Genomic DNA, 27815 nt, shown 5'->3' on the forward strand with positions numbered 1-27815 from the left:
TAAATGTTGGGAAGCAGATTTTCACAGCGGGTGACCCGTGCAAGATCCAAGAACGAGGCGCGTTATCAGTATTCTAGTCAGTTATTTTTGTAAGTTATGGCGACCTGTTCAGACGTTCTCTGTCTTTCTGTTTAGCCTCCAGAACCACCGTAACATATTATTTCAGAGGTTGAATGAGGATATGTAAGAATGCAAATGAAGTTCAGTCTTGTACAGTTCTAGGTCGACCATTCCTGAGATGTGTGGTTAATTAAAACCCAACCACCAAAGAACACCGGTATTCACGATATAGTATTCAAATCCTAGCAAGGATCTGAACCTTAGAACTCTCGATTTCGAAATCAGCTGTTTAACGATGAAGAGTTCAAGCTCTAGAACAACCCATCCAGAATCTGTTGCTAATCAGTTCTGTGGAGAGCGGTTAGTTTGTGGTAGGAGAATAAACCATAAATTAACCTTAATAGACGGCAGAATCGCACTTTGTCATCCGTTGAGGATGACTGACGCTCTTCGTAGGATGATATCCGTATTACACATGATTGATAGCACGGAACATATTTGTAATCACGATATAGACTAAATTTCTGTCTAAACATAAATTTGGCCAAATGTTCAACGAGATGTACTTAAACATTGCCATATCTTGGTAATTTATCCCTATCCTTTCTTCACACTAAGCTTAACCTAACCTCTCTCTCCACAGAACGATTAGCAACGGAATAGGTCGCGTAATTTCACAAAACAATAGCTAATTGACTAAAGTTCTGATAACTCGGCGCGGAATGGAACGTGGAGATCACCCGCTGTCCAAACCTGCTTTCCGACATTTAGATTAGTATTTTCCTAATAATAAGCTTATACAGCCCATTATATTAAAAAAAATATGATGTGGTCACCACGTCACGCATATTAAATTATATATATACATTTTGTTAAAAATGAAAAGTACATAAAATTTCATTTCAGTAATAACTCTGATATTTTTGTTATTGTTTTTGAATTATTATTTATCATAAAATTTCTTTTACAATCAGAGGTTAATATTTATTAATATATCAATATATTAAATTTAAAAAAAAGATGTAGTCTGATTCGAACCGATATGACTTCCCCTTAAAAGATGCAAATATTTCTTTAATTAAAATTTGATTTGGCTATAACTCTGGAACCAATGAAAATAAGTACCAATTATGATATATCGTTGAAAAGCTCTCAATGAAGGCTTATTACAGTAGTTAAGATTGTCCAAAATCCCCCAAAAAATTGGATTTTGGACAGGTTTGGTTCAGTCAATTGCAATCTAAAGGGGAGGCTGCACAACTAGGTGTACAGCTGCCCTAAATCCAAAATTTCAACATCCAACGGCTAATCGTTTTTGAGTTATACGAGATACATACGTACAGGCATCACGCCGAAACTATTCAATATGGATTCAAGTTTGGTCAAAATGGATATTTCTGTTGAAATCTGAAAACCGAAATTTTTCGCGATCACGATACTTGCTTTACTTCGTACAAATAAGTAATATGAACAAAATTAAAGTTGATAAAGTAATTTTTCAGAATTACCCAATATTACATTGTATTGGTTTGCGTATTTTATCAACTTGCTCTATATTTACTCAGGCAAAGTGCTCTACGCTTGTTGTCATGCAGTCCACGGTATTCATTTACTGAGCAGATTTTTGTCGTTCGCTTTGAAAAATGAAGTTGACAAATTTTTTACCTGACATTACTTACTGATATTATATGCAGTTTTAAAGCATATTATATAATTATAATTGATTTTCAGATGCGAGGAACAGTTTTTTGTTATACTTTAGAATTGGATCTACGTGATCGAATTTTTTTGCTGAGCGAAGGGAGTGTCTTTCTATTAAATTAGACGAAGAGAATTACTTTTTAAATTCATAACTTATTTATGTTGCATGCGAAAATTTATCAAGTTATCTTAATGTTATAAAAAAAAAGGTTTTACGTTAACATGAATAAGTAACGACAATCTTCATTATAAACAGATCAATTTTTTACTATTCATCGATAGGAGCGCTAGCAGCTATTGAATTTTAAATTAACTCGTGTTAACATTAATAAGCGGTTAAGAGCTGTAGTGTTGGGAGTTATGAACTGAATTTGGTTTGCTTTTGTGAGTGTTGTCATTTTATACTAACTTGCTTTTTCTGTAATTTTGACACTTACTAAAAATATTTCTACACAGCCTTAGAGATTTCGAAATACCTTTTTTATTACGATGTTTCTGTCTTAATTTGAGGTTATATGTGCTTTCATTAGTTTTAGCCTTAATGTTAGTAAACATACTCTTGACATTTCTAACAGATTAATCTATCCTTGATGCAGCCTTACTTATCCGGTAGTATAATGAATATTACTCTGAAGAAGTAAAACTGTTATTCATTGGGTTACTCCTTGATCTCGTACGTTTTGTTTACTGCAGAATAGCTTTTGTGTAACAACAAATTAATAGCATTTTAAAGTTTAAAACTAGTCCCTGGCTTGATGACAATAAATGTTACCACGATGACGATAAAACATGGATCTGGACCATATGAATTTACAAATGTGTTGCATGAAAGTTATCCCATTTTGAATTAATTTGTGAAAGATGCTTTTTGTCAGTTATACTCTGTTATAGATTAGTAACATATAAAGTTAAATGTAGTGAGTAACTACAAATGATTAAGATAATGGTTTTTTTAAAACATTTTATACATTATTTAAAAGGTTGATGTTATCGTAATTCAGTGCTTTGTATTGTATTAGTTTCAGGATTTAAAGTTTAACTGCCAGCTAGTTATTTGGTTTTATTTTATGTAAATAAACCATCGGGTCTAAGTTTTAAATAACCACTTAGTGTTATATGATGTTTTAAGGTTTAATGTTACTGTGATGTCTCATAAAATTTAATCAACTTAGTTTAAAATAATAATAATGTTAGTAAATAAAAATTTCATTGCTAGTGTTTTTTATTTCTTTCAGAATATGATGCCCATCTGTCCAGGATATTGATTGATTATCAACATTTTGATCTAACTAGTGTGAAACAGCCCTACAGTAGAACCAAGTTTTGATATTTTTTTTAACTAAGATATTTGCAGTCTGCTTAGTAGTTTGAGGTTCCAAGTAGCAAACTGGTGATGTTCCTCATTCTGCAGTATTTACTGTCTGTTAATTAATCATGTAAATCTATGAAATATACAATATGCAACAGTACAGCTGTATTTTAAAAGTTTTTAACTTATGACTTGGTCATAAAGATTTCTCAGGTTCATCCCATTAATCATTAAGTGTGAACTCTAATAAGAACATTTGCTGTTAAATATTAAATTATATAATCACCAAGATCCTACATTATTTCTTGAAGCAATCATTAATTTTCATGCTACATTTAGAACTAACCCATATTTCCTTCTTGCTTCTGAATAATACTGTTTTGAATACTTGGAAATTCTTTAATAAATTTAAACATCACAGCATAATCTGCACCATGGCCCATTATTTAGTCTATTGTTTTACTAAACTACCACTGCTTCTAAAACTTCCTTAGCTACATTTCAGAATAAATGTTAACATATTAATAGATATATTCTGTCAAACTATCCATTTAATAAGAACTTCTGTACATATTTCATCTGTTGTAATATTAGTTTTATGATTTCAATTCAGATTTCAAATGAGACAGATCCTTATCACCAGTATGAGTTCTCTTTAAGATCTATTTCATTTTTGAATGTGGAGTTGTATCAAATGCTCTCCAGTAATCAGTAGAACAAGCATCTATGTGATAAAGCTAGCTGTTCATTTAGATTAGGCAGGATCACTTGTGCTGGAGATAATTTCTCTTATTAAAATGATAAATTTTTATTATTGTAGTGTATATTTTTCATAAATCATTGTTGTTTATTTACTGAGGTTTGAATTTTATTTGAAAATCGTTTATGTGATATTAACTGTGGTACTAGTCTATATGGCTTACTAATAGGTAATTTTGTCTACTGTTATTGTATTCTTACTTGGAACAAACAGGTTTTTTTTTTTTTGAAGAAATATGACTCATATGAGTATGAATGTTTTCATATATATACACTTTCGAGAAAGGTTTGTACCTCTCCCTTAATAAGATTTTTAAAAAATGCTTCTAACAAAACTGTTTAAAATTGTTTTTATTTTAATTTTTGTTTTAATATTTTTTTTTGTATTTAGTAATTTGCATCTAGAGCAAGTGAATTTCAAAACATAAAATCAATGAGTTAAACATTTTAAAAGATTTAGATAGTTATCCAAAATACATCTTTTATTAAACATAATCAACTATTTTAACACAAAGATTACTGAAAAACAATAAGTACTCAATTTAATTTTTAAGAGCTAAAGTTACATCACTTGAAATTCATTTTGAATTTCAGCTGATTCAAACATGGTCACAGAATTAATTGAAATAATATTAATAAATTTTGTGGTAATTGAATTATTGTGATGGACATATAAAGAAATGGGCATGTTTCTGGGTAGATACACTCCTGTACTTCAAGAAGATTATTATGGTAGTTGACACATTATATTCAAAGATTTAGAGAAAATTTAGTCTTTCATATGGCAAATTCTGAAAAACTGGTTATATTATCAGGAGTACTGTAAAGAGCTTGAAGGCCCCTATATAAGTGAGAACTATAAAAAATGCCATATGGGTGCATCCACAGTTATCAACATTTTAATAAACATGATGATTTCTTGGAAATTTTCAACAATGATCACCTTCCATGACAAGCCTTCTTCAGTCATTTAATCATGTAATGATTTCATTTTTAAAAAGTATTATATCAAATGAGATTATCTCACTTTTTCTAGGTAGGTTTTGATTCTTGGAATTACTGCCTAGACATTTTTTTATTTTTTTAGAGGAGGGGAAACCTTTTTTAGGCACCATGTGGACCAATATTTCATAGTACTGTGAAGCTCCCTTGTGGACCTATCCACTAAAACCCTTCTCCCTCTACAGCATGGGATGTGAACCCAGCTTATGGTATCACAGCACCTCATCTGTCTTGTCTTCATCCGCGCCTCTATTGCTGGCCTGTAGTGTAATCCCAATGATGTTCTCTGGGGCAAGCATGCTGAATTCTTTCCTGCATACTTCCCTATGCTGCAGGAACTGATCGCACACGAACACTGGGTTCGTGTCTGCGATGTGTCCTTCCTGCAGTAATCACAATCCATGGAGGGTCTCTATGTCTACGCGCACAAGTATGCCTTGAAATATCCATGTCTAGTAAGGAACTGGGTCAACTCATACTCTAGTTTCCCGTGTTTTCAGGACAGTCATCTCTGGAGGTCTGGGATCAGTATGTAGGTCCATCTGCCTTTGTTTAGTTATCCTGTTCCTGCCCCCTGTAAACAAGCGATGCCTCCTCATCTGCCTTACCCACACTCTTCTGCATCACTTACCTCTTCCGAACTAGGAGATCCAATGGCACAAGTTCGGCCACTTTACCGGCGGCATTGTCTGAGATGGTCCTGCACTTGCAGCATACTGGAAGGGAGACAGAGCCCAACCTTGTTATTGGCATGGCTCTCCCCACTGCAACGCAACAGATCAGACTGCAGCTCCATACAGTGCTTTTGATAGCACCACCTGAGTCAAAACCATTCGCTTTGATGTGTAAAGACCCCTGATGTTGGGCATTATCCGACCAATCATGGCAGCCGTTTTTTGGCTTTGACCGACACTTCTACATGCCTTTTGAACATGACGTTTTTGTTTATCCACACCCCAAGGTATTTCGCTGCAGGGATAGGGTGGACTTCAGACCTTAAAACCAAGGTCACCTTACGCCCACTTGAGATTACGACTATTTGGGTCTTCTCCGGTGAAATGTGAAGCCCAAACTACTGCAGATACTAAACAGTAATGTGTATCACCTTGTTCCCAGTATCTATCACCGCCCATTTCGACTTCACCATCACCACTAGTGCCAAGTCGTTGGTGAACCCAGTAAGGGCTGCCCCAGTGGGAAGTGCGATAGAAAGGACTTGTGTCATATGCTGTATTCCACAGTGTTGGTTCCAACACTAAACCTTGTGGAACTCCACAACTCATCCTGATCTGTACCTCTCCTTTGGCAAAAATACTTGTCACCAATCTTTCGGAGATAACATGCCTTGACATGTATGAAAATAATTGTCACAGAGAGTGGTGATAATGTTCAGAGTAATGACACACAGTAAAAATGCACATTTTAAGCTTGCTTTCCATCTTTCCTTTTTCTATTATGATTAGAATTATATAATAATTAATTGTTTAATATTAATAGTTAAATCTGTTTAATATTTTACTTGATATGAGCTCATAAAAGAATTTCACAGACTGGAAAGTTAGATCTTACTGACAGGTTTCATTATTGTTTATTTCAGGTCATGATATATAAAAATGGAATATTGCTGGTGAAAATATCTCACTTAGAAAATGTAACTTTTTAACGAGGTTACTTGTTCAAAGTACCCTTTTACATTAAAAGGGTTTTACTACCTTGTTATTTATATATATATATATATATATAAAATTCCTCCATTACAAATATTTCACTGCTTAAACCTAGAGAAGTAATAGAAAATAAAAGATTCTTACATGATTTTTTTGTTCTTTAGATTTTATAAATTTTGTTACAGATATGAGTTAAGAATTCAATGGAATATGCTGAAGGCATTTTAGAAATAATAATTTTTTTTGCTAAAAATATTTTGACAAAACAGTTTTTGTCTGTTAAAACTGGAACAAAGTATACATTAGATGTTGTGCATAAAAGTGAAAACTATATAATAGTTAACAAAGGTTATGATATTTTGATCAACAGCAATAATCCAGATGAAAAGGTAATTGCTCTACTTATCTAAACTTTTTTTTTGTATTAATCCAACTTGTGTTCATGTAGAATTTTGTGTATGGGTTTTCATACATTTATTGTGTGCATATGCTTTCATTTTTCTGTTGTTTCTATGTTTAATGTTTATTATTTCATTAAAGCTGTTTCATGCCTTTTTTGTTGTTCATTCTTTCCAGTTAACATTAGAACATTTATTGTACAGTGAATATCCTAATTTGGCTAATCCAAAATTAAGGCATAATTTCTATTTCACTCATAGATTGGATTATGCTAGTAGTGGTCTGATTTGTATTGCATTAAATAAAAAAGCGTGTGGGGCAGCAACTGCTTGTTTTGAACGAAGAAAAGCAAACAAATATTATATTGCATTACTTCGAGGACATGTAGCGGTTAATGAATGCTTTGATATAAAGGAACCAATAGGTTAGTACAAAAATTTACTCTTAGCATTGAATAAGTTATTTAATGTAGATTTTAAATATGTAGGAAGTAAAAAAAAGTTGGTAAAAATTATTCAGTTACAACTTTGCTGAATCTTTTATCCTTTTGAAGTATGCTGAACTGTTTTTTATGATAATAGTTTGCAGAATAAACTTAGAGCTAAAACAAAGAGAACTTGTATTTTATCAAATGGTCAGCGTGGTCATATCTTATGTCTGTCCCATCAACTTCATATTAAGGTGATTTTTCTTAATAAAGCTTACTTTTATATGATTTTATATAGTCATATTAGAGGCAATGCAGTAAATTGATTGTTGTTAAACAAAAAGACAATGTGGTAACTGTTTAAAAAAAAATTAAAAATGTATTTTGTTGAATAGGTGCACAGGGATATTATGCCACTGGAAATTCTAAACTTTTTTTTGTAACATGGTACATGTTTTTTTATTTAAATAGTCACACTGGCCTTGAGAAGTATTTTTGTTTTATGGAAACATAATCCATCTAATGAGTTTTCCACTGGAACAACAGATTTAAAAAAAAAAAATTATTTGTGATTGAATTATTATATGCAGACACAAGAATTATTTTGGAATATGTTTTCTGTCCTATATATGCTAAATATCGGGTGAGCATCTTAAAACTGAACCAAGCCGACTTGAACTGCAGATATTTGATAACCTTTAATATTACTTTTAGCATCACTGTTGGTTGTGTATGTTATTACTCTCATCTGTTGTCAATTGTAAAATGTTCATGCTTCAGCATGCAGTATAGTTTTGTTCTTTGCAGTTGTGCCTTTTTTAAAATGTCCTATTTGGTTGAGGAAAGGGTTGCTATAATGGAAGCTTATGTATGTTCTAGATACTTTCATGAAACATGTCAAATATTTGTTGAAAAATTTCCAAATCCCAGTATCAAAGCAAAGAAGAGTAACATACTTAATTTTTTGGCATTGAAGGGGCTTGGTCTCAAATGAAAAAGGCAACCTTCTTTAGGTTTTCAAAGGCCGTAGCCAATATTCAAAGAAGGATTTCTGATAGTCCAAAAAAATTATATGTAAGTTATCACAATAAAGTGGTGTAAAATACACATCTTGTAAGATTCTTCATGATTTAAATTTGAAACTGTATTGTGAAACAACTGTGGCAATTTTAGAGAACAGACAAACCGAATGTTTTAATTATTGCCACTGGCTTCTCAAAAACATTGACAGTGGACCTGTTGCTGAACTTCATGTCAGACAAGGCATGATTTCATCTAACTGGCATGTTAATTTGGACAGCACCAGGTATTGGATGACTGAAAATCCTCACCAGATGTTTGAGAATCCATTTCATAATGAGAAAATCCATGTATGGTATACTGTTTTTGGTACTGTATAGAAGAGTCAGTATTGTTTAATTGGACTTTCAATTCAGAAGCAGACTGTACAGTTTTCTAAAAAATCTACTTATATTATGAAAAAGAGTTGAGTTAACAGATTGTGAAAATAGTATGGCTTCTTCCAACAAGATGTAGCAGTGTGTCGTGCATCAAGTGATTCACTAGCATTTGACTGTCAGCAGAGGGTGGTGGCCTTCATGTTCCCTAGATTTGTGTAGTTGCATGTAATCTTTTGGAGCTATCTGAAGGATAGAGATTACAAATCATATTCCCAGACTACTGATGAACTGAAGGAAAATATTCATCAAGAAATTGAGGGCATTGGCAAACATTTTGCATCAGGTAACTCTCAAAATGATCAATCAAGCACGAAGGTACTTCATTGTGCAAGGTGCTCACTTCATATTTTCTCCCGACGAGGAGTCTTACACTTTAAGACTTTAGAGGTTGGCATCCTCATACTGTAGCCTCTGCAACTTTTCTTCCCACTACACATTGAGCTGCTAAACCTTTTACACAATACACTTACACACACAAAGAATACTACACAGTCTACAACAAATACCCTTACAAAGCTACACAACAACATCCTACACTGCTTCATCTTACACTTACACTTGGTGGTGTTGTGACACTTTATGAAACATAACCATAATCCAAGGTGGAAACTATCGTGCTGATGGGTGAATGGCTCTATGTAGTGAGTCTCAAACTATGTCCTCTAGGCACCTGGGTGAACTCAGTTATATGAAGCTCAAGCTCCAGTATGCATGCACTCTGCTAGAGAGATCTGTTATATCACTGATACTTGTGGGATCCATATGTCTGTCCCAATAAATATTCCTTCAGTGGTTGTTGGTCAACTTGAAAAAACCAACAAACCTGGGAATTATAAGAGACTTCGACCAACTTTGTCAGCCAAAGATTTAGCTAGTGATAGAGAAATAAGAAACATTACAGAAGGGGTGAAATTTTCCTGTATAAGGTTTCTTGTGGTGAGATACAGTGAGGAAGGTAAATCTTTTGGAAAGGTTTTCTCCCTTCCTGATAAATAAGAGCATCGTTAACAGCTTGTGGTTCTCCAAAATCTGTTAAAAACTAAGGAGTGGTGCCCTGCTTATTGAAGTCAATAATGAAGAACAGTGCCAGAAATTGCTAGATTTTAATGGTATTTGGGAAAGATGGAGAGGTAGTGGAGCCCCATAAGATGCTGAATTTCAACAAGGGGGTGATTTTTTGTCATAACTTTGATAATGAAGAGTTAAGAGTGATGTGAAATTACAGAGGAGTCAATCACATCAGTGGAGAGATTTATAAGAAAGGAGAATAGTGTTGATGTACCTACATCTTCACTGGTTATAACTTTTTCAAGTTTGACCGTTCTTGACAGAATAAAAGTTGGTTACATGTCTATCCATATGTTACCATATATATATTTAAAACCATAGATGCTGTTTCCAGTGTCAGTGTTTTGGTCACAATAAAGATAATGGCACAAAGGAACAAGTTTGTGCACATTGTGGCTGTATGGGACACAATGACATCATATACACTGAGGTAGAAAAATACATAAATTGTAAAGGTCCACTGTTGGTTGTGCTTTTGTGGTTGGCAGTAGAACATACAGGTTTGACCTTCCCAGCATTGTCAGTGTTTTTGTCACTGAGCTGTATGCTATTAATAAGGCCTTAAATATAATTAGCTCAACATATCAACACGTACTTGTCTGTTCAGATTCTATAAGTGCCTTGCAAGCGATTAATGATATGTGCTCCAGACACCCTGTTGTCCGTGATATGCAATCTATTATTTCTGAAATAACTTTGCGAAACAAGTGTGAGTTTCTGCTGGATCCCTAGCCATATTGGAAATTCAGGCAATGAGCTCGCTGATAGTGTGGAAAAAGAGGCTTATTGCATCCTTTTATCACTAATTGTGTTGTTTCTGATCTTGTCTGTTTTCTTAAGAGGGTGGACTGTGATGAGTGAAAAAGTGAATGGAATGCTACTGTCAACAATAAATATCGCCCACTTAAAAAAAGTGGGCTCCATGTCACCATGGAGCTCTTCATGTAGGAATAACCATCAAGAGGAGGTTATTTGACGTTTATGAATAGGGCACATTAAAACTTATTCATGGACGCCTCATGAATCAGACCGATGCACCCATCTATGTTTGCTGCAACTATCAACTAATGGTTCACCACATCCTTGTGAACTGTATCTGTTATATGGCATTGTGTCAAAGTCTATACTAGGGGCTAACATCCAAAATATCTTAGGCAACAACATTGTTGCCTAACATCAATACATATTGATGTTATCTAATGCCTTATGATTTCTTAAGTTTGTGCATTCAAAATTTGTTTAATACTGCAATATATATTTGTCTTTTGACATCGGCAATTTTGTTGTTTTATGTTAGATTTCTAATATTGTTTTTATTTCACAATTAGCATACAGTGTAGGTGTTTTAAATCTATGTAATTTTTAAGGTAATTTTAACTGTTAATTTTTAACAATTAATTTAGTTAATTTTTAATTGACTATGTTAGTAATTTTGTGTCTGGGCGCTGATAACACCTCGTTGTACACTCAGGATAAAAACTTTGAACAACTTCGGTAAAAATGTAATACATAATTTCATTGTGTGTGGTATATAATTTCATTCATAAAATGTTACGTGATGCAACTGTGTATAGTCTGTAGTGATTTGGTTTTAAGTTCACCCAAAAAATCGATCATAAAATATTTGCTTGGTTGCTATTGTAAAAATGGTGGATAGGAGGAAATAATGTGTAAACTGGTGGTTCTTCAGTTTGAACATTTAAAATTGTTGTCTGGCATCCAAAAAAATTGTGTTGACTACTTTCTCAGATTAGAATAAATAAAACAAAAATTTTAGCAGCAAAGTGATAGTTAAAAATCATGATTTTACAAAAAATTAGTGTTGTCTCAAGAATGTTAGACTAGAAAATGGTAAACAGATTAATTACTTTAGATCAATTTTTTTTTAATTAAAAATGTGCATTAGATATTTGATAATGTTGATAAATGGAACCAAATTTCAGTGATGAACTTTGGTTCTGTCTAGGTAGATGCATTAAAGCATAACTGAATTTTGAGTATCGCAATTGCTCTTATATAATGAAACAATTAATAATTGTGCTATTATATGCTAAAATTTATTGAGCAGAAGCTCTTTTAGAGCCTGAACATTAATGCTTAATGTTTTATTGTTCATACTGTTTTAGAGATTTTTAAATTAAGGTTAAGATTTTTTTCAAAGATTAATTCCTGTTACTAGAATGTACTACATCTTAGCAGCCAAAACTATGAATTCTTTGATGAGAATCTAATTACAAAATTTTTGTGGTCTCTGGCCTCCTGGTCAAATTATCAGATTCATTCTACGGAGATTTTGAAAAAATACTACATTTAATGATAATTCTCATACTAGAACTGAAGAATTGATAATAATAATAAAAAAAATTGAATTGAAATTAATACAGCTACTATATAAAAGGTATCGTTAGAAGTATGATTAAGAGTAAAGCTTAACTAGAACTTGGTGATGAACATTTTTGACTATTATTATAAAATTCTGCTTTAAATATTAAAAAAATCTATACAATCAAATAAAATCTATTATATGTTTTATTATTTGTTTTTATTCATTGATTTATTTAGTACATTTGGGTGGCATGTACTAAAAATAACATGTACATTGATTTATGTACAAAAAATAACAGGAACTGACATAATTTATTTAATAAGAAGGAGGATTTTGGAAAGTAATACAATGATAATTGTACCACATAGAACATTATTCATGCAAGTAGTTATTATTTTCTAACTAGACTGTCAGTTACTGAAGTAATGGTAAATTTTTGGCATCTCAAAATTATTTTCTCTTTGTGATTGTAAAAATCTGGCATAAAAAATCAGAAGTTCTGTTTCTTTCATCAGAGGTATTTGATCTGATTTTACTTTTCAAGATTGCTTGGCATTTTTCTTATGCTTGAAAAATGTATTTTTAATTAAAAAAAGTACAAGGGTTGCTTACTGGAGGGAATAAAAAAATAATGTAAAAATAAAACTTCTCTAACATTAATTTTGTATTATAAAACTAATATAAACTGAAATTTTTAGAATGGAAGTAATTTTTTATACAAATTTAAAAAGTGAAGACAAATTGTATTTTCAAGTATGAAAATGTGTTGAATCAATATTTTCAAATTTTTTAGAATTGTGCCATAAATAAGCTCCTTTAAAGAAGAGTGAAAATATTAAAAAAATAATTTTTTTATTAGGTGTTATTCTACGGTTTATGTTTTTCATTCATTGTATTTATATTGACCACATTAGATAACATATTTATATTACTTTTATAATTTAGCTGCTAGTTGATACTGCTTGTGGTAAACTATAGTTTTATGCAGTTACTGAAAGTATCATTTATATGATAATTTACTATTCTCAAGTATAATTGTACTTTTAAGAAAACAAAATTCAATTATTTCTGACAAAAAAAAGTTTTGTTTTATGGTTTTTGGTGTTGAATACATTACATTCTGTTCTGCTAAAAATGAAATTTTTTCTAAATACTGTGTCAGATAGAAAAACAGAATTTGTCTTGTTAAAATTTTATTTATTATGTATTAATTTTCATATGATATGATATAATAATATTTGGATGCGAGATCTAAATTCATGCTGTCATTTTTTAGTTCATGCTGTCATTTTTTAGTGTTACTTGTTCTTGTGCTATGTAAACATATAACAAACAATAACAATGTGTTACTTGTTCTTGTGCTATGTAAACATATAACAAACAATAACAATTTAACCACCAAAACACAGTAACAAGTGTTATGTAACACCGTGTAAGTGTTACACAGTAACACCATTTGAATTTTCAAAATATTATATATATATGTATTTTTCATGTATGGTTTTTGTCCCAAAAGACACTATCATTTTGAAAATGGTGCTTGCTTTAAGTGTAATGTCCCTTGTTTGGTAGATCGTTTTGTTGTAGAATATAGATGTAAGTTTATAATTTGCTTTTTTTGGATGAAAAAATTAATTGCTGTTTTTATATTCTATATTAATCCATAATTAACTGTTAGTGTATTTTTTAAATTAGTTATGTGTAACATTTTATGAACATTGTCTAAAAACCGTGTGCTCATACATAAGATTAGAACTAAGCTATTGGAATATAAATGCTTGATATAATATATTCGATGTAAAACAAGTTATGGTATGGATACCATACTGATGTATAGAAAATGGTAATTATCTGTGGCCCATCTTTAAACTAACTGTAACTGTTAAATTATTTAAATATTAAACTAACTTATAACTATAAAACTATTTTCAGAGTTTTCAGTAGAAAATATAAATCTTTATTTTGAAAAAATTAGAACTATATCAATTTCATGTATTTTATTAATGCACACTTATTTGTAATTTTAACACTTTTTGATATAAGAAAAATGGGCAAGATTATAATAGAGAACAAAAAATGGGCAAAAAAGTAGTTAAAAAATAATAAAGTAACAGTAATAAAAAAACAAATATAAATAGGTTTGTAAAAAAAAAATGAAATAATGAAAATGGTGCATTTCATCATATCAAAATCATTTTTAATAACTACATGATAATTCTCAAATATTTTTAATATGTTTTTTTAATATCCATTATTAGATTGTATCTGTCATAAGACTTTCTTTTCTTGATACATAAACGATTGTATTAAATTTAATTCAAATGTTGGGCTCTCAGTAGACCTTAAAAGTAGATTTAAATGATAACGCTATCCCAAAATACATTGATGTCTTTATCACTCACCAACTGATTATTTGTAAACAACCTCCATTGTAAGGGAGAATACGAAGCATAAGCATAGGTTCTTTTAGATTCAAATAAAATAAATTTCTGTAGCAACTGCTAAAAAGACATAATGAAAGAGGTAGTTGAGGAATATTACTGTCATAAATACAGGCCTGTAACATATTACATAAATGCACAAAAGAGGCAGTATCTTAATTAGTGTGAAGGGATATTATGCTGTAATTTTTAATCAATTGATAATAAGGTGTGCCCTATCATAAAGTGACAACAGTGTTTAGAACACAAAGCTGTTTATGTCAAGTTAGTTATAACAGGTACCTTATAAATGTTTGCAAATTTTCAAAATTTGTATTGATTGTAAATATTACAGAATGGACTTCAGATTATGAATTTTGTACGTATTAATAAAAAACAAGAGTACTTATAATTAGTCCTAAACTTGTGACTTTGCCCCATTTTAGTGCTCTTATAACATGATAATTATGAGTATTCCTGATTTTTTTATTTTATTTATATTTCCTTCCTTTTCTAGAATTAGGCTGCATTTATTTATTATATATAAAAAGTCAAAGAATTAATAGTCTTACCAACCTGTAAACCTTTATGTCATCAACATACAGATCTTTGAGATTTTACATTGATACAATGCCATTTATTAATAGTAAAAATAATTAGAATCACAAATTTATCTGGGGTACTTCAGCAGTAAAATAAATTAGATAGAAAAAAAGCCTTTGTAAATGTCAGATTGCTTGCTGCTTATTAGATAATGAAGGAAATGATCTGATATGGTTTTGGAAAAGTAACTTTTGAAAGTATGTCAAAATGACTCCTTATCTATCAAAATTGTATGTAAGAATGTTGATTCACTAGTATTTTTTTTTTTTTTTGGGGAAAGTTTACATACAGTTTATTAAATGTCTTCCATCTAACAATGTATATCATGACTTGCATCGTGCATATTAGTGGAATGGCTTGTCAGATTTTTATATTTGATAAATGGGAGGTGACTTACAAAATTTACTTAGCAAATCTTAACTTTGCTTTAATCAACTCTTATTTGCTTTGGTTTTGGAAATTTGGGGAATCAAATTTTATTTTTGTGCAGAATTTGAGAGAACAAAGTTTTGTTTTCTTTTTCAAGTAAATTATAGGTTCTGTTGAAAAAAGTTGACTTAGTCTTGGAAATATTTATTTTCATCAAAATTGTGGTGAACCCCAACCCCTCTCTGATGTATATGATTAATGTTAATTTTGTTTCACAACTATTTATTTTTGTTAATTCATAAATTATATAATAGTTTTTAAGTTTTGGAAGTGTGGCTGTATTTTACTTTGAAAAGATTGTGCTTTTAAAAAAAATCAGATTAATATACTAAGTATTAAGGATTTACCAGATGTAGTGGAACGTAGATTAAAGATTGGTTAGAACTAGAAATTTACCTATTTTTAGAAATGTGTAATCAGAACAAAATACATACATAACATATTTTGTGATGTTACTGGAAAGTGCTATTCAATTAACTAATGTATAAAAAAATATTTCATAAATTCATAAAAATGTAATGTTCTACAATTTTAACTTGACCAAAAATTAATTTTGTATATTTATTTCTTACTGTGAAATATGTGTAAGCCTTATCTTACATTTACCAATTTATACAGTTTTATATTATTGAATAACTAATTGGTGTTAACTGATTTTATTATTTTATAAATTAAATAAACTGAGTATTTAGATTAAATTTGATAGAAAATATTATTGGGATTGTGTTGTGTGATATTAGATATTCCAATTCTAGACTTAGTCTGGTTAAATCTAAAAAAAAAAATATGAGAGAAAAGTAAAAATGTCTATTTTTTATTTAAATTTATTCAGGCGATTATTGTAATCCTCAGCAACAAATACCTTTAAAAAATGAACCTTATATCTAGATGTAATAATATTTCTTGCGTTTCATAAATGTAGTAAATTTGTCATGAGGATGAGATTCAAAACATTTAAAAACTGTCTATTCTGTTAATTATTTCATATACTTATTTTGTATTGTTAATTTTATTGGTATTAATCGCTGTAGTTATTAGCCATTATTAAAGACAAATACAAGTAGTATGCAGTATAGTTAGGACCCAATATTGTTGTTCATCTTAACTGGTTTATTAGTACTTGTAGACATTTTATCCATTAGAGTTACATTATAACTGATTAATGCAGATATTATCTTATCCAGTGTAAGATGACATGATTAACATCCAAATTTTTGTTACATAGTTTTTGTAATTAATTTTATCAGTTTTGTGATTTTTTCCCCATGAACTAGGGTTTTCTGTTAACATTCTTTGTTTTAACAGGAGAGGACAAATCGGAGATTAATTCAAGCCATCGTATGTGTATTTCTGGTAATGAATGTTGCATTTCTCCAAGAGAAGCTCATACAAGATTATTAGTTATAGAACGAGGAGTTTATGGAAGCTATCCTGCTACTAAAGTCCTTTTAAAACCTGTCACTGGACGAAGACATCAATTACGTGTTCATTGTTCATCTCTGGGTCACACCATAATCGGTGATTATACGTACAGTAATCGCAAAGATATTACACCATTTCGCACCTTTCTTCATGCGTTCAGGTGATTGCGTTTTACGATAACTTTGTTTGACTTATGTAGATGTATTTTTTTTATTTTTATGTTTTGTACTAATTAATTTACATGTTTATTTTTTATTTGATGATTGAACAATATTTTAACAATTCAGTGTACTTATGATTCCAATAGTAATTATATTCTCTCGTCTATGATAGATGGGTATGATGTTAATAGTTGCCAGTCTATGGCTCATTGATCTCAGTGATCAAATAACTTTCTCTGTATTTCCATCACTGTTATTGAGAAGTATGTGGTGTACAGTATCCAACTTTTACCTGCATATTATTATAAAAAAGAAATTGTATTATTATTCTTAAAGTTTTTATTAGTATTCTTTGCCTTGCCGTTATTCTTAATAGTAATGTATAATAAAACTGTTATACCAACGACATGGCTGTAATGTGGGTTAACTTCACTTCTGTCCCTGAAGTGGATAAAACAAAATACCTAAAATACATGAAAAAAAGTTGCCTATTAAGGTATATCTATTGTTTCTCAAAATTGTAATGTGTAGTGTTTTTGTTTGTAATATTTTGTTTTTTGTTAGAATACTATGTTTAATGTGTTAAGCAGATGACAGAACATTGCAGGATATAATGTAGATGCACACAGATAACTTTTGAGCAAGGCATTGTACTTCTACTACTTCAGTCTAAACTCTTCCTAGTCGAGATATAAAGAAAATGAACAAGATGTGTAACTACATGGTGTATTGTCACATCAGTATAGTACTAGAGTACAAGTTTTACTCTTACTTCAAAAAATTTAACTTATGATTATGACATAATCAGCAGTGCATGATATAATGAGCTCTTGCTGTATAGCAGTTGGGAATTTTATTATTGTAATTGAGACATAAAATCTGATATCTCTTTATTTATTATAACAGATATGTTGTATCTGGGCGATAATAACGCTGAAGCATTTTTCACCCCAAAAACAAAGTGGTACATTTCAATTGATTGCCTAACTTACTCATTTATTTTATAGAATTGTATTTTGTATTAGTCTTGTGTGTGTTTTTTTGTTACAGAATATTATAGTATCCAATCAAACTTATTCTTTTATTCATTAAAGTTTACAAAACACTACTAGACTAATTCTGTACTTTTGTATCCTATTTATATTTTAACACTTTAAATGTTTTATATCTATAAAACATGATATTTCAGATTATGTATTGAATTGTTTTGTGTCCTTTAGAATATTGTTTATTACCCTAGTTACATAATTAAATATTTGCCCAAAATCTCACAATTATAAACTGGCAAAGTTTTTGTTACAGGCCATATTTTTTTATGTAGATTAATATTAAAAAAAAGTTGCTTGGTTTGGGTCAGAGCAATTTTTAAAATTGCCTGTTTCTCATTGCTAATACTATTATGTACAAAAAAAAATTAACTATGATTGAGGAAACTGCTTCATAATTTAAACAAGAAACTATATTAAAAGGACATTTTATTGTTCCATAATCAGAATAATAAGGTGAAATGGGGTTTTTTGGTAATAATGAGGTAAAACAGGCCAGAAACATCAATGAAGACAAAGTAATCAATTTTTCATTGAAAAAAGATGTACTTAGATATGGTTTTGGGCCTGGCCAAAATTCATGCTCTGAGTAATTTTAGCATAAAGAAAATGGGTTAGATATATAATAATGGAAAAGTTCATATAAACATATGTCCTAAAATGCTCGTCAAGTTACGTGTAGTGAAAGATATTTCACTCAGATTTCAGCTACCCCAGTAAATGAGATCATACAGAAAGTATGTTTATTTATTTCGGAATTTAATTCTGAACCAAATGGTTTAAAATAAGTTGAATAAAACAAAGAAAATTTAGAAAAATTTGAATTTTATTTAGAAACATTTGTCAGAAAAGTACTTATTTAATGTTGACAAAAACCAAATTCTTTTTTGAAGTGAAAAATTTGTAAAGACAAAATTTACTGTTAAAAATTTATTTAGCAGTAAATAAGAATTATTTAAATAATTTTTTTATTAATGACAGATCAATAAGTTGTTTGAAAGATTATTTCAAAGTTGGCTGTATAATAATAACAGCTGATCTACAGTGCGCAATACTGTATTAGTGTTTAAATCATTCTGTAAGGTACATTAAGTTGGGTACTGTGAACTGTGCTGTTGTTAGCAAAAAGGTTTTCTGTGAATTTTAGTTTGAATGTGATCGGTTTGCCAAGTAAACGACGTAAATGACATACTTATTTACAACAGAGAAAATGCTGATATGGTATTCATTTTGGGTGTGTGTAAAGGTTCTACAGCTGCTGCAGTAGAATATGAAATACGTTTTCCAAATTGCAGGATTCCAGGTCCTAGGACAGTTAGCGTGACTTTTCGCAATCTTCAGGAAACAAGTTCACTACATAATATTCGTACCAGTTACGAATGATCTGTTCAACATGACACTGTAATTGATGAAATTATTGTCGGTGTAGTTCAGCGCAGTCCAGGCATCAGTACACGAACCCACCGGATTGGTCTAGTGGTGAACGTGTCTTCTGAAATCAGCTGAGTCGAGAGTTCTAGTGTTCAAGTCCTAGTAAAGTCAGTTATTTTTACACAGATTTGATTACTAGATCGTGGATACTGGTATTTCTTTGGTTTCAATTAACCACACATCTCAGGAATGGTTGAACTGAGACTGTACAAGACTGCACTTCATTTACACTCATATATATCATCCTCATTCATCCTTGGAAGTATTATCTGAAAGGTAAAAAACAGGAAAAAGAAAGGCATCAGTACACGATGTCTTTCTAAGTGGAAATCAGAATTTTGGATTTGATGGTGGAGGATACTTAACACTTCTTTATGGGTGGTGTTTACACTTCCTTATTGTAAACAGCTAGTTAAACATCTATACCCAGGAGATGGTCTATTTCACTTGGGGTCCTGCAACTGGTGGTATACAAATCGACAACTCTACAAGTATGTTTTGTTTACCGATGAGGCAAAATTCACTCAAGATGGCATCTTAAATTACCTGGCCACTTAAATGCTGAGGTCTATTTGTGCTTTCTTCTAGAAGAATTGGTGCAGCTGTTTGAAGATGTTGCTCTAGTGCTGAGATGCAAGTATACTTCCAGCACGATGGCACACCTCCTCACTTCTCTTGTGCCATTTCCATTCACTTAAATCATCATTTCCCTGAGAACTGGATTGGTTGTGGTGGTCCACATTCCTGGCCTCCAATTGTGTGATCCTTTAGATCAGATGATAATAAATCACCTTTAGATTTTTCCATCTGGGGATGGATGAAAAATGTATACAAAACAAAAATACATTCTCGTGAGGAATTATTTCTTTGCATTTTGGATGCAGCTGAACAGCTTAAGAAAGCCATGAAGAAGAGCAACAAAAGCATACCAATTATTATTACATTGAAAATGCTGGTCTCATTTTTGAATATTTATTATTAAATATTTATTAAACTGGTATGTATAATGCACTTTGATCTAGTGTACTGTTTGTAAATAAAATATGAATTTTTCTAACTTTTCTTTGTTGTATTCATCTTATTTTACACAATTTTGTCAGAATTAAATTCTCTACAAGTTTTGTTGAAAAGTTTTATGTGTTTATTACACATTTAACAAATTTATTGAATGTTAAACATAAAAACAGGGTTTTTGACCTCCAATTTATTGGTTTTTACCCTAGATTTCTCAAAGACTATTGCAGATGTGGTCTGAAACCTATACTGATCAATTTTTCAGGTCAAAAACATAAGAAATCACTAACTCTGCTACTTGATTAACGTCCTAAAAATATTAGTACAATCTTATTTCACCAGGGTAGCCAAAATCAGAGTGAAATCTTTCCCTAGCAAATGAAGCATTTTGGGACATACATATATATGAACTTTTTCCATTAGAATAGGTTATGAAAGTTTCGGGAAAACTTCTGATACACTATGTGTATATATATATATATATATTTTTTTTTAAATTACCATAATTTCTATAGTACCATTATTATAGAAATGCACTCTGTTATTTCTTAATATCTCAGTGCATTACTTCCAAATATACAGAGCTCAGAATGGACCAGCAGTTTTAAAAATTGTTTTTTTGTTGTAATTTTTGTGCTACTTTTGTGATGTTTTTAAGTATTTTTGGTGTGTTATACTTTCTTTATTTTAATTTTGTTAATAAGGCTTGTGGTATTCCTTTATTAGCTTTTATGTCTGAATAAATTTTACTAACAATAAAAGAAAGGTAGTGAAACATGACAAGGAAGTTAATGAAGAATTAAATATAAGAACATATGATTACTAAAACCAGAAATGTATTATGTTCTTATTTTAGATTGCAAGTAAAGATGAAGTAAGCTGTAAAAAGTAAACTGTGACAAAACAAGGAGTGCTTTCATACAGAAAACATGCTTTTTGTAATTAAACTTGCATATAAATATTGCAAGTGTTAGAATGATATTTTTCAAAACATTTGTGTAATATCTAATGCCTAATGCTTTATGTTTGGAATGCTGACAGTAGTAAAAGTAGAAAAAAAATTAATGGAGACCTTGGGCCTTTGCAATAAATGGTTTTACTGGAGATGGATTGAATTATAAAATGAATAGGTGAGGTCTGAAACAGAGAAAAGGAACTCGTAGCAGAATCTTGTAAAGAGATGAACTAGATTGATTTGTCATATATTAAAACATGCAAGTTAATTTGGTAATAGAGGGCTTTGTAGAAAGTAAAAACTGCAGAGGAAGACAAAAATAATATAAACAGTTAACAAAGGAAGTAGAATGTTGTAAATATGTTGATGTATAAGGTTATTGCAGAACAGAAGGGATAAAGAATTGTATCCAATCAGTCAAATTATTGATTTCTAAAAAGAAAATGTTAAAACTTAAACTTTTTTAATCACAATTTAATTATAGCTGATTATTGTCAATTAGATTTGATAAATATTCATGAGAGATAGTGATGTAATTGTTCACATAATCTAGCAAATTCAAGTTTAGATGGGAAGATGGCTTTGATTGCCATCTTCCCATCTTTAGTTTAGAAGTTTAGATAGCTCTGTGCGTGGAGTAACTGACGCTAAAGATCCTCAAGTTTGATCCCTAGCTTGGACTTCTTCATTATTTACATTTATGCATGCCATAGCACTTTATTAGGAAAGCCCAAAGTCCCTTAAGGTACTGTCTTACAAGGCAAATTTTTTTTTTACTGAAAATTATATTTTCTTGATAATTTTTCCCTTCAAGGATTACTGATTGTTTTAGTTAATTTTTAACATTTAATTTTTTATTAAACGATTTTTGAAACTAAAATATTCAGTTTTATAGTTACTTCTAAAATAACCTAAATATTAATGGTAATAAAATATGTAATAACTAAAAATAATGAAAATTAATAAAATACAGGGAGGGATAAACAAATACAATTTTTAAAATATTCACTAAAAAAAAAAAAAAGAGCTAGTCAGGTTATGAGAAATGGTAAACAAACATAACAAAACTTTACCATTGTTGGTTATAAACTAGTTAAAATAGCTATTTGTTTATGTAAAGTGGTAGAGTTGTGTATCTGTTGAACCATTATTGACAGATATCTAAAATTAGTGGGGGTGCTGCTCCAGAAAATACTGGGCCATGTTTAAAATTTTCTGTAAAATAAAAGAACCAGAAAAAATGAATCAAATAGAATAACTGGAAGCAGGATAATAATCTAATTCTACACTTTATCACATTCAAGAATATGATCATATTTGGTTTATCTGAATAAATAATAAAATGCCAGTAGAGATAATATGTTTTAGTATTATTAGATAATAATTTAATAAAATGTCCACTTAAAAACACTATAGTCCAATGGTGCTTAATTTAAATTTCTATGTACACAGAAACAAATACATAATTAGATTTCACTAATTACCTTCTCTTTTGCCCTTCCAGCGTGGTTTTGGACAGATTTGGCAATCAAAGAGTCCTTCCTTTCCGCCATCTCTGATCACTACTAAACAAACTAAACCACTTTCATATTCCTTCCACCAACTAAACTAGAAAAGAGAATGAATAAGGAACATTTCATACACACAGAGTAAAAAAAAAAAAAACTACCTTCCACAAGCACGCCAGGGTCGGCACTGCTGGAGCGACAATGCTCTTGTTCTCTCACGTGCAGCTTCCTATGTGTGCATGTGCACAAGAGCCAAACACACATCGCTGGAACTGTGAAGTGCCCAGTTTCATACAAAGATTTTTGTATCTTTTTCATAAACTGGGGGATGGCTACTGACATTAAGCTTAAGGATTATATATTGTATAAGTATAAAGAAAGAATTAAAGAAAAAAGGATGTGTTATATTAAATGTTATTGATAATATCAAGTGAAAATATGGGATGCTGCAGTTCCACAGTGCCTATACATGAGCTGCCACTGCAGATACGAATTTAAGAATTTGATTTGCTGTACTCCTTTTGTTCTTTAAGTAAAATTTATACAGCACTGAACCCAGCCATAAACAAAGAATACAAGCACTAGGTATGGTACTGTTTAGCCCATTAATATTTTAGTTAAAGAATTGCTTAGCGTTGCAAGATATGGTACCTTTTTTAGTTTTCATACCACTTGAAATCTTTGTTTTAAATTTTACAAATTAAAGTTCTTATGCTGAAAATAATCAGAAAATTTTATTCCTGATTTTATATTAAAATATTCCTATACTTTTTGCCTAAATTTGTATATGTTTTAAATCTTTTTTCATCTTTTTCTTTTGTTTCAGGTTAATTGTTCCTAGTGTAGTAGAATATCTTGATTTCCAAACTGTTGATCCTTTCTGTGTCTCAGTAATGAAAGGAGAATGGATTCCAGTGGAATTTGTGAATAAACTGGATTCCAGTGCATTTATTAAGTTGAACAAATTAGCTTAAAGTTTAATTAAAAAAATATAATAAGTTATTTTATTTTGTTATTTATATATTTAAAGACTATTTAATTATGTATTAAACCAAACCCATCTCTGTCCCAGTATGTAATATTATATAATACCAAAACCTTTAATGTTACATAAAAGCTTGATAATTTGGACATTCATTGTTCAAAACTTATTTTCCTGCATTTTTCTTTATCAAGCAGTGTTATATCAAACATTCTATCTCAAAATTTATGAATAAATCAGTTAGTAAAATTGAATGTCTTATTTTTATTAAATCTGCTAATAACCAGTGTTAATGGTAACAACATATCTTATTATATTTTATGTAATATGAAACACTGCAAAGCCTGCATTAATATTCTAATTTCCCTACAATCAAATGGAATTCAAGCTGCAAATTATGAAGAAATGCTTGCAGAGTGATTGGTTAAGTGATGCCAACCTTTTCTTTGTAGATGACAATAGCATGGCATTGAAAATTACATTATTACTAATTATTTTAAGAAAGTTTGTTTCAGTGTGAAATTGATGAAAATTTGTTTTAAAAAAACATTTACAAATGATTTGGAAAACTGGTATTCATATGCTAACCATGTCTTTGTATTTTTTATTTGTTAAGATGGATTATAACATAAACTTCACTAATGAACAAAGTGAAGAGAATGTGAGTGATGAAAAACTCAAGGGAGAAGATGAAATAGAAATGTTAAAACTTATCAAAAGAGGATGAAGAAATCTGCAAACCAACTCTGATGCTCATCAGAATGATTGAAAATACTAAGATATATACATTTAATTTTATAGGTTCAAGAAAGTATTAACAAATTATTTTTGATTGCTTTGAAAGCTTACTAGAGATTGCACAAAAAATACAACTTCATTATAAAAAGCAGATAAAATTTACACCTTTTTTTTTTTGGTCACTAATAAATAATATGTACTGCTTAATAATGTACATTTTTGTATAACATTTAATTAAAGATGGTTTTTTGACAAAAAAATTTTATTATGTTATTAATTAAAAAACTAAGTGTATTACCATCTTACTGATAGTTATACATGAAATCTTTGCTCACTGAAAGACACTACAAAATTCTGAGCACAACTAGATTTCCTACTTTGAATATTTCTCATATTATCTTGGGTTTTGAATTAGGTTTCACAGTCTGTTGTAAATTTGTATGGGTTTTCCTTTATTAATACAGAGAATTATAAACTCATCAGGTGTACATAAAGTTTGGCTTTTAAAAGAACTCTCTTATAATAAATGGTATAGCGAGTCCAGATGAGATAGTAATGACTATGATGGGACTTCTTTTAAACACTTTTCTAACTCATGTTGTATGATGTCAGAATTCTTTATGATAAATAGTAACATTAGTTTATTAATATCCGTAAAGAATAAATAGGACCCTTAAAGATCCAAAGGACACAATTGAGTTTATTATTTTACAATATTTACAAATTTATTATGCCACTGTATTAAAAAAATGTAGTGTTTTCAAAATATTGTTCTACTAAATCGTTTTGAGTACCGAGCATTGCCTGATCTTTCAGTGAACTCATTTCTGTCCATCTAAGAACTGATCTCTTTTGGGATATCCACTCTGGAAATACCTTAGTACAGTGACTTACATTCATTTTTGCACATGTTCTGGCTGTTTCCATTTAACTAGGTGGGCCCTTTTCTGAAAATATTTTATAACTATTTTAAGAATGATTCTGAATTTTACGAATCTGTTTTAGTCCAGGAGTACTCCTAAGCATTTTCATCTGTTTCTTCAGTCATTGATCCAATTTTGTTATCAGGGGGTTTTTGGGATTCATATAAAACTAAAGGATACACATACATTGTTAGTATTTTGAACCTTAATTCATTAAATAATTACTTCTAAATATTCTCCTGTATGACCAACATTATTTCAGCCTATATTTGTCCTATAGTCAACCTTTTGATGTTTGGTATTGAATGAATTTAACGCAAGTATTCAAACTATAGTTTTATTTTGATTTATAACAGGGAGTTTTAACTGATTTCATCTTGATTTTGGCTTTCTCAGGATTTAACAGAAGTCCTTTACGCTAACTAATATTAAATAGTAACAGCTTTATCAGTTATTGCAGACTCCTCAGCACTTACTGCTACAATAATTAAATAAATCATCAGCAAATCTTTCCAACTAGCTTTTTTCTTTTTAAATTTCCTATACTATTAGCAATCTACTGAACTAAAATATACAGTTCTCCTACTTCAGGCCTTTTGTTTTTTCTCTAGTTCCTGTATGGTTTTCCTTTTGTAAAGTGTTTATTTCCTCCAATGTATTACATCAGTTAGCCATAGTTCCTTTATTAAATTTAATTTTTATATCCAGTGTGTTTTTTTACTCCTATTTATTTTACTTTAATTGCAGTTATTATAGTTTTTATTTCTTTCAGTTATTTTTTTTATCCTTCTTACTTCCTTTCTAATGCCATTTATTATAGTTTTAGTAATTATTTATTATAGTTTTTATTTCTTTCAGTTCTTTTTTTTATCCTTCTTACTTCCTTTCTAATGCCATTATGCTTCTTGTGTCTTGTTTCATTTATAAATTAATTAATGTAAAAAAAAATTGGCTATATGAGATTTATCAAAAAAATTAAGGTTATGAAATTATATATGAATTAATAGTAAAGATATCAATAGGGAGCTGGCACATCCATGATAAATAAGCTGACATTTTGGCCATCATTATGGATAACAATTTTTCTGTCATGTTGATGAATTTGCCAGGCAGGATTGGCATTACACACTGGATGATAACCATTGAATCACAAACCAAGAGACTGTACCATTCACATGTATGTAAGAATTTGTGCAAGATAGGTTCCATGTATGCTTGTCAATTAACATAATGCTATGTAAATAGATGCTAAGCTATTGTTTCTGGACTTGAAAAGGAGATAGGTGAATTTCTCATGTGTGTTGTGGTATGGTGAAAGTCAAACATCAATCAATGGATCTAGACTTATCTAGTCATTCTGAACACAAGAAATACAACCCTTTAAGCATAGAAGTTGCTGCTATACTCGACATATGGCTGCTTCCCTAGGCTTGTTCCTTATTTTATTCCCTCTACCTATGTTCAACCACCATACATTCACATAAAAAAATTAACCATATTTTTAAAACTTTTGATAAAGTATTTGCAAAATTTAAAAGTTATTCTTAACTTGTATACATATTAATTTCACAAAATTTTGACTTATAACTCAGTTTTATCTTTATAAAATGTCAAATATATTGCATTTTAGTAATTTTTATGCATTTGTAAATACAAAAAATTTGCAGGATTACATCTTGAAATTTTAATTTATTGGTTCTAAAATTTATTACAAGGAATTCAGTTTTTCTTAAATGTTGTTTGTCTTAGATGGAAACCTGAATATTCAGATTTTTATCAAACTATTAATTCACAAATTTAATAGTTAGGGGTGCATTAGAGGCTGTGTTATATTTATCTATCACTTTTAAAAAATTGGAAAAAATATTGTGCACTTGTAATAAATTTTTTTCAAACTGTCTGTAAAGTTTAAAAAATATATTTTAATATTTGGGCAGAGAAAAGTTATAATTTTAATACTGTAAAAATGAGAAAAGTGTTATACATTTTCACAAAATAAATTATT

The 27815-nt window shown here is 30.1% G+C and overlaps 1 protein-coding gene across 10 annotated transcripts; it reads left to right on the plus strand.

The window, feature by feature from the left end:
• Window positions 1-2000: 2000 nt before the first annotated feature.
• Window positions 2001-27815, plus strand: LOC142325453 (RNA pseudouridylate synthase domain-containing protein 1-like). 10 transcript variants are annotated; one of them, XM_075367239.1, is made up of 6 exons: window positions 2001-2145; window positions 2997-3197; window positions 6684-6887; window positions 7075-7321; window positions 16936-17212; window positions 23994-27815. In XM_075367239.1, exons 3-6 carry the CDS (start codon window positions 6702-6704, stop codon window positions 24139-24141), a joined length of 858 nt encoding a protein of 285 aa, XP_075223354.1. In that variant the 5' UTR covers window positions 2001-2145; window positions 2997-3197; window positions 6684-6701; the 3' UTR covers window positions 24142-27815. The 10 variants fall into 10 exon arrangements, with proteins under 10 accessions (XP_075223354.1, XP_075223353.1, XP_075223352.1 ...); XM_075367238.1 differs by having other exon boundaries at window positions 2997-3151; XM_075367237.1 differs by lacking the exon at window positions 2997-3197 and having other exon boundaries at window positions 2005-2145.

This window comes from Lycorma delicatula, chromosome 5, assembly GCF_047948215.1.
Source record: "Lycorma delicatula isolate Av1 chromosome 5, ASM4794821v1, whole genome shotgun sequence".
Lineage (NCBI taxonomy): Eukaryota > Metazoa > Arthropoda > Insecta > Hemiptera > Fulgoridae > Lycorma > Lycorma delicatula.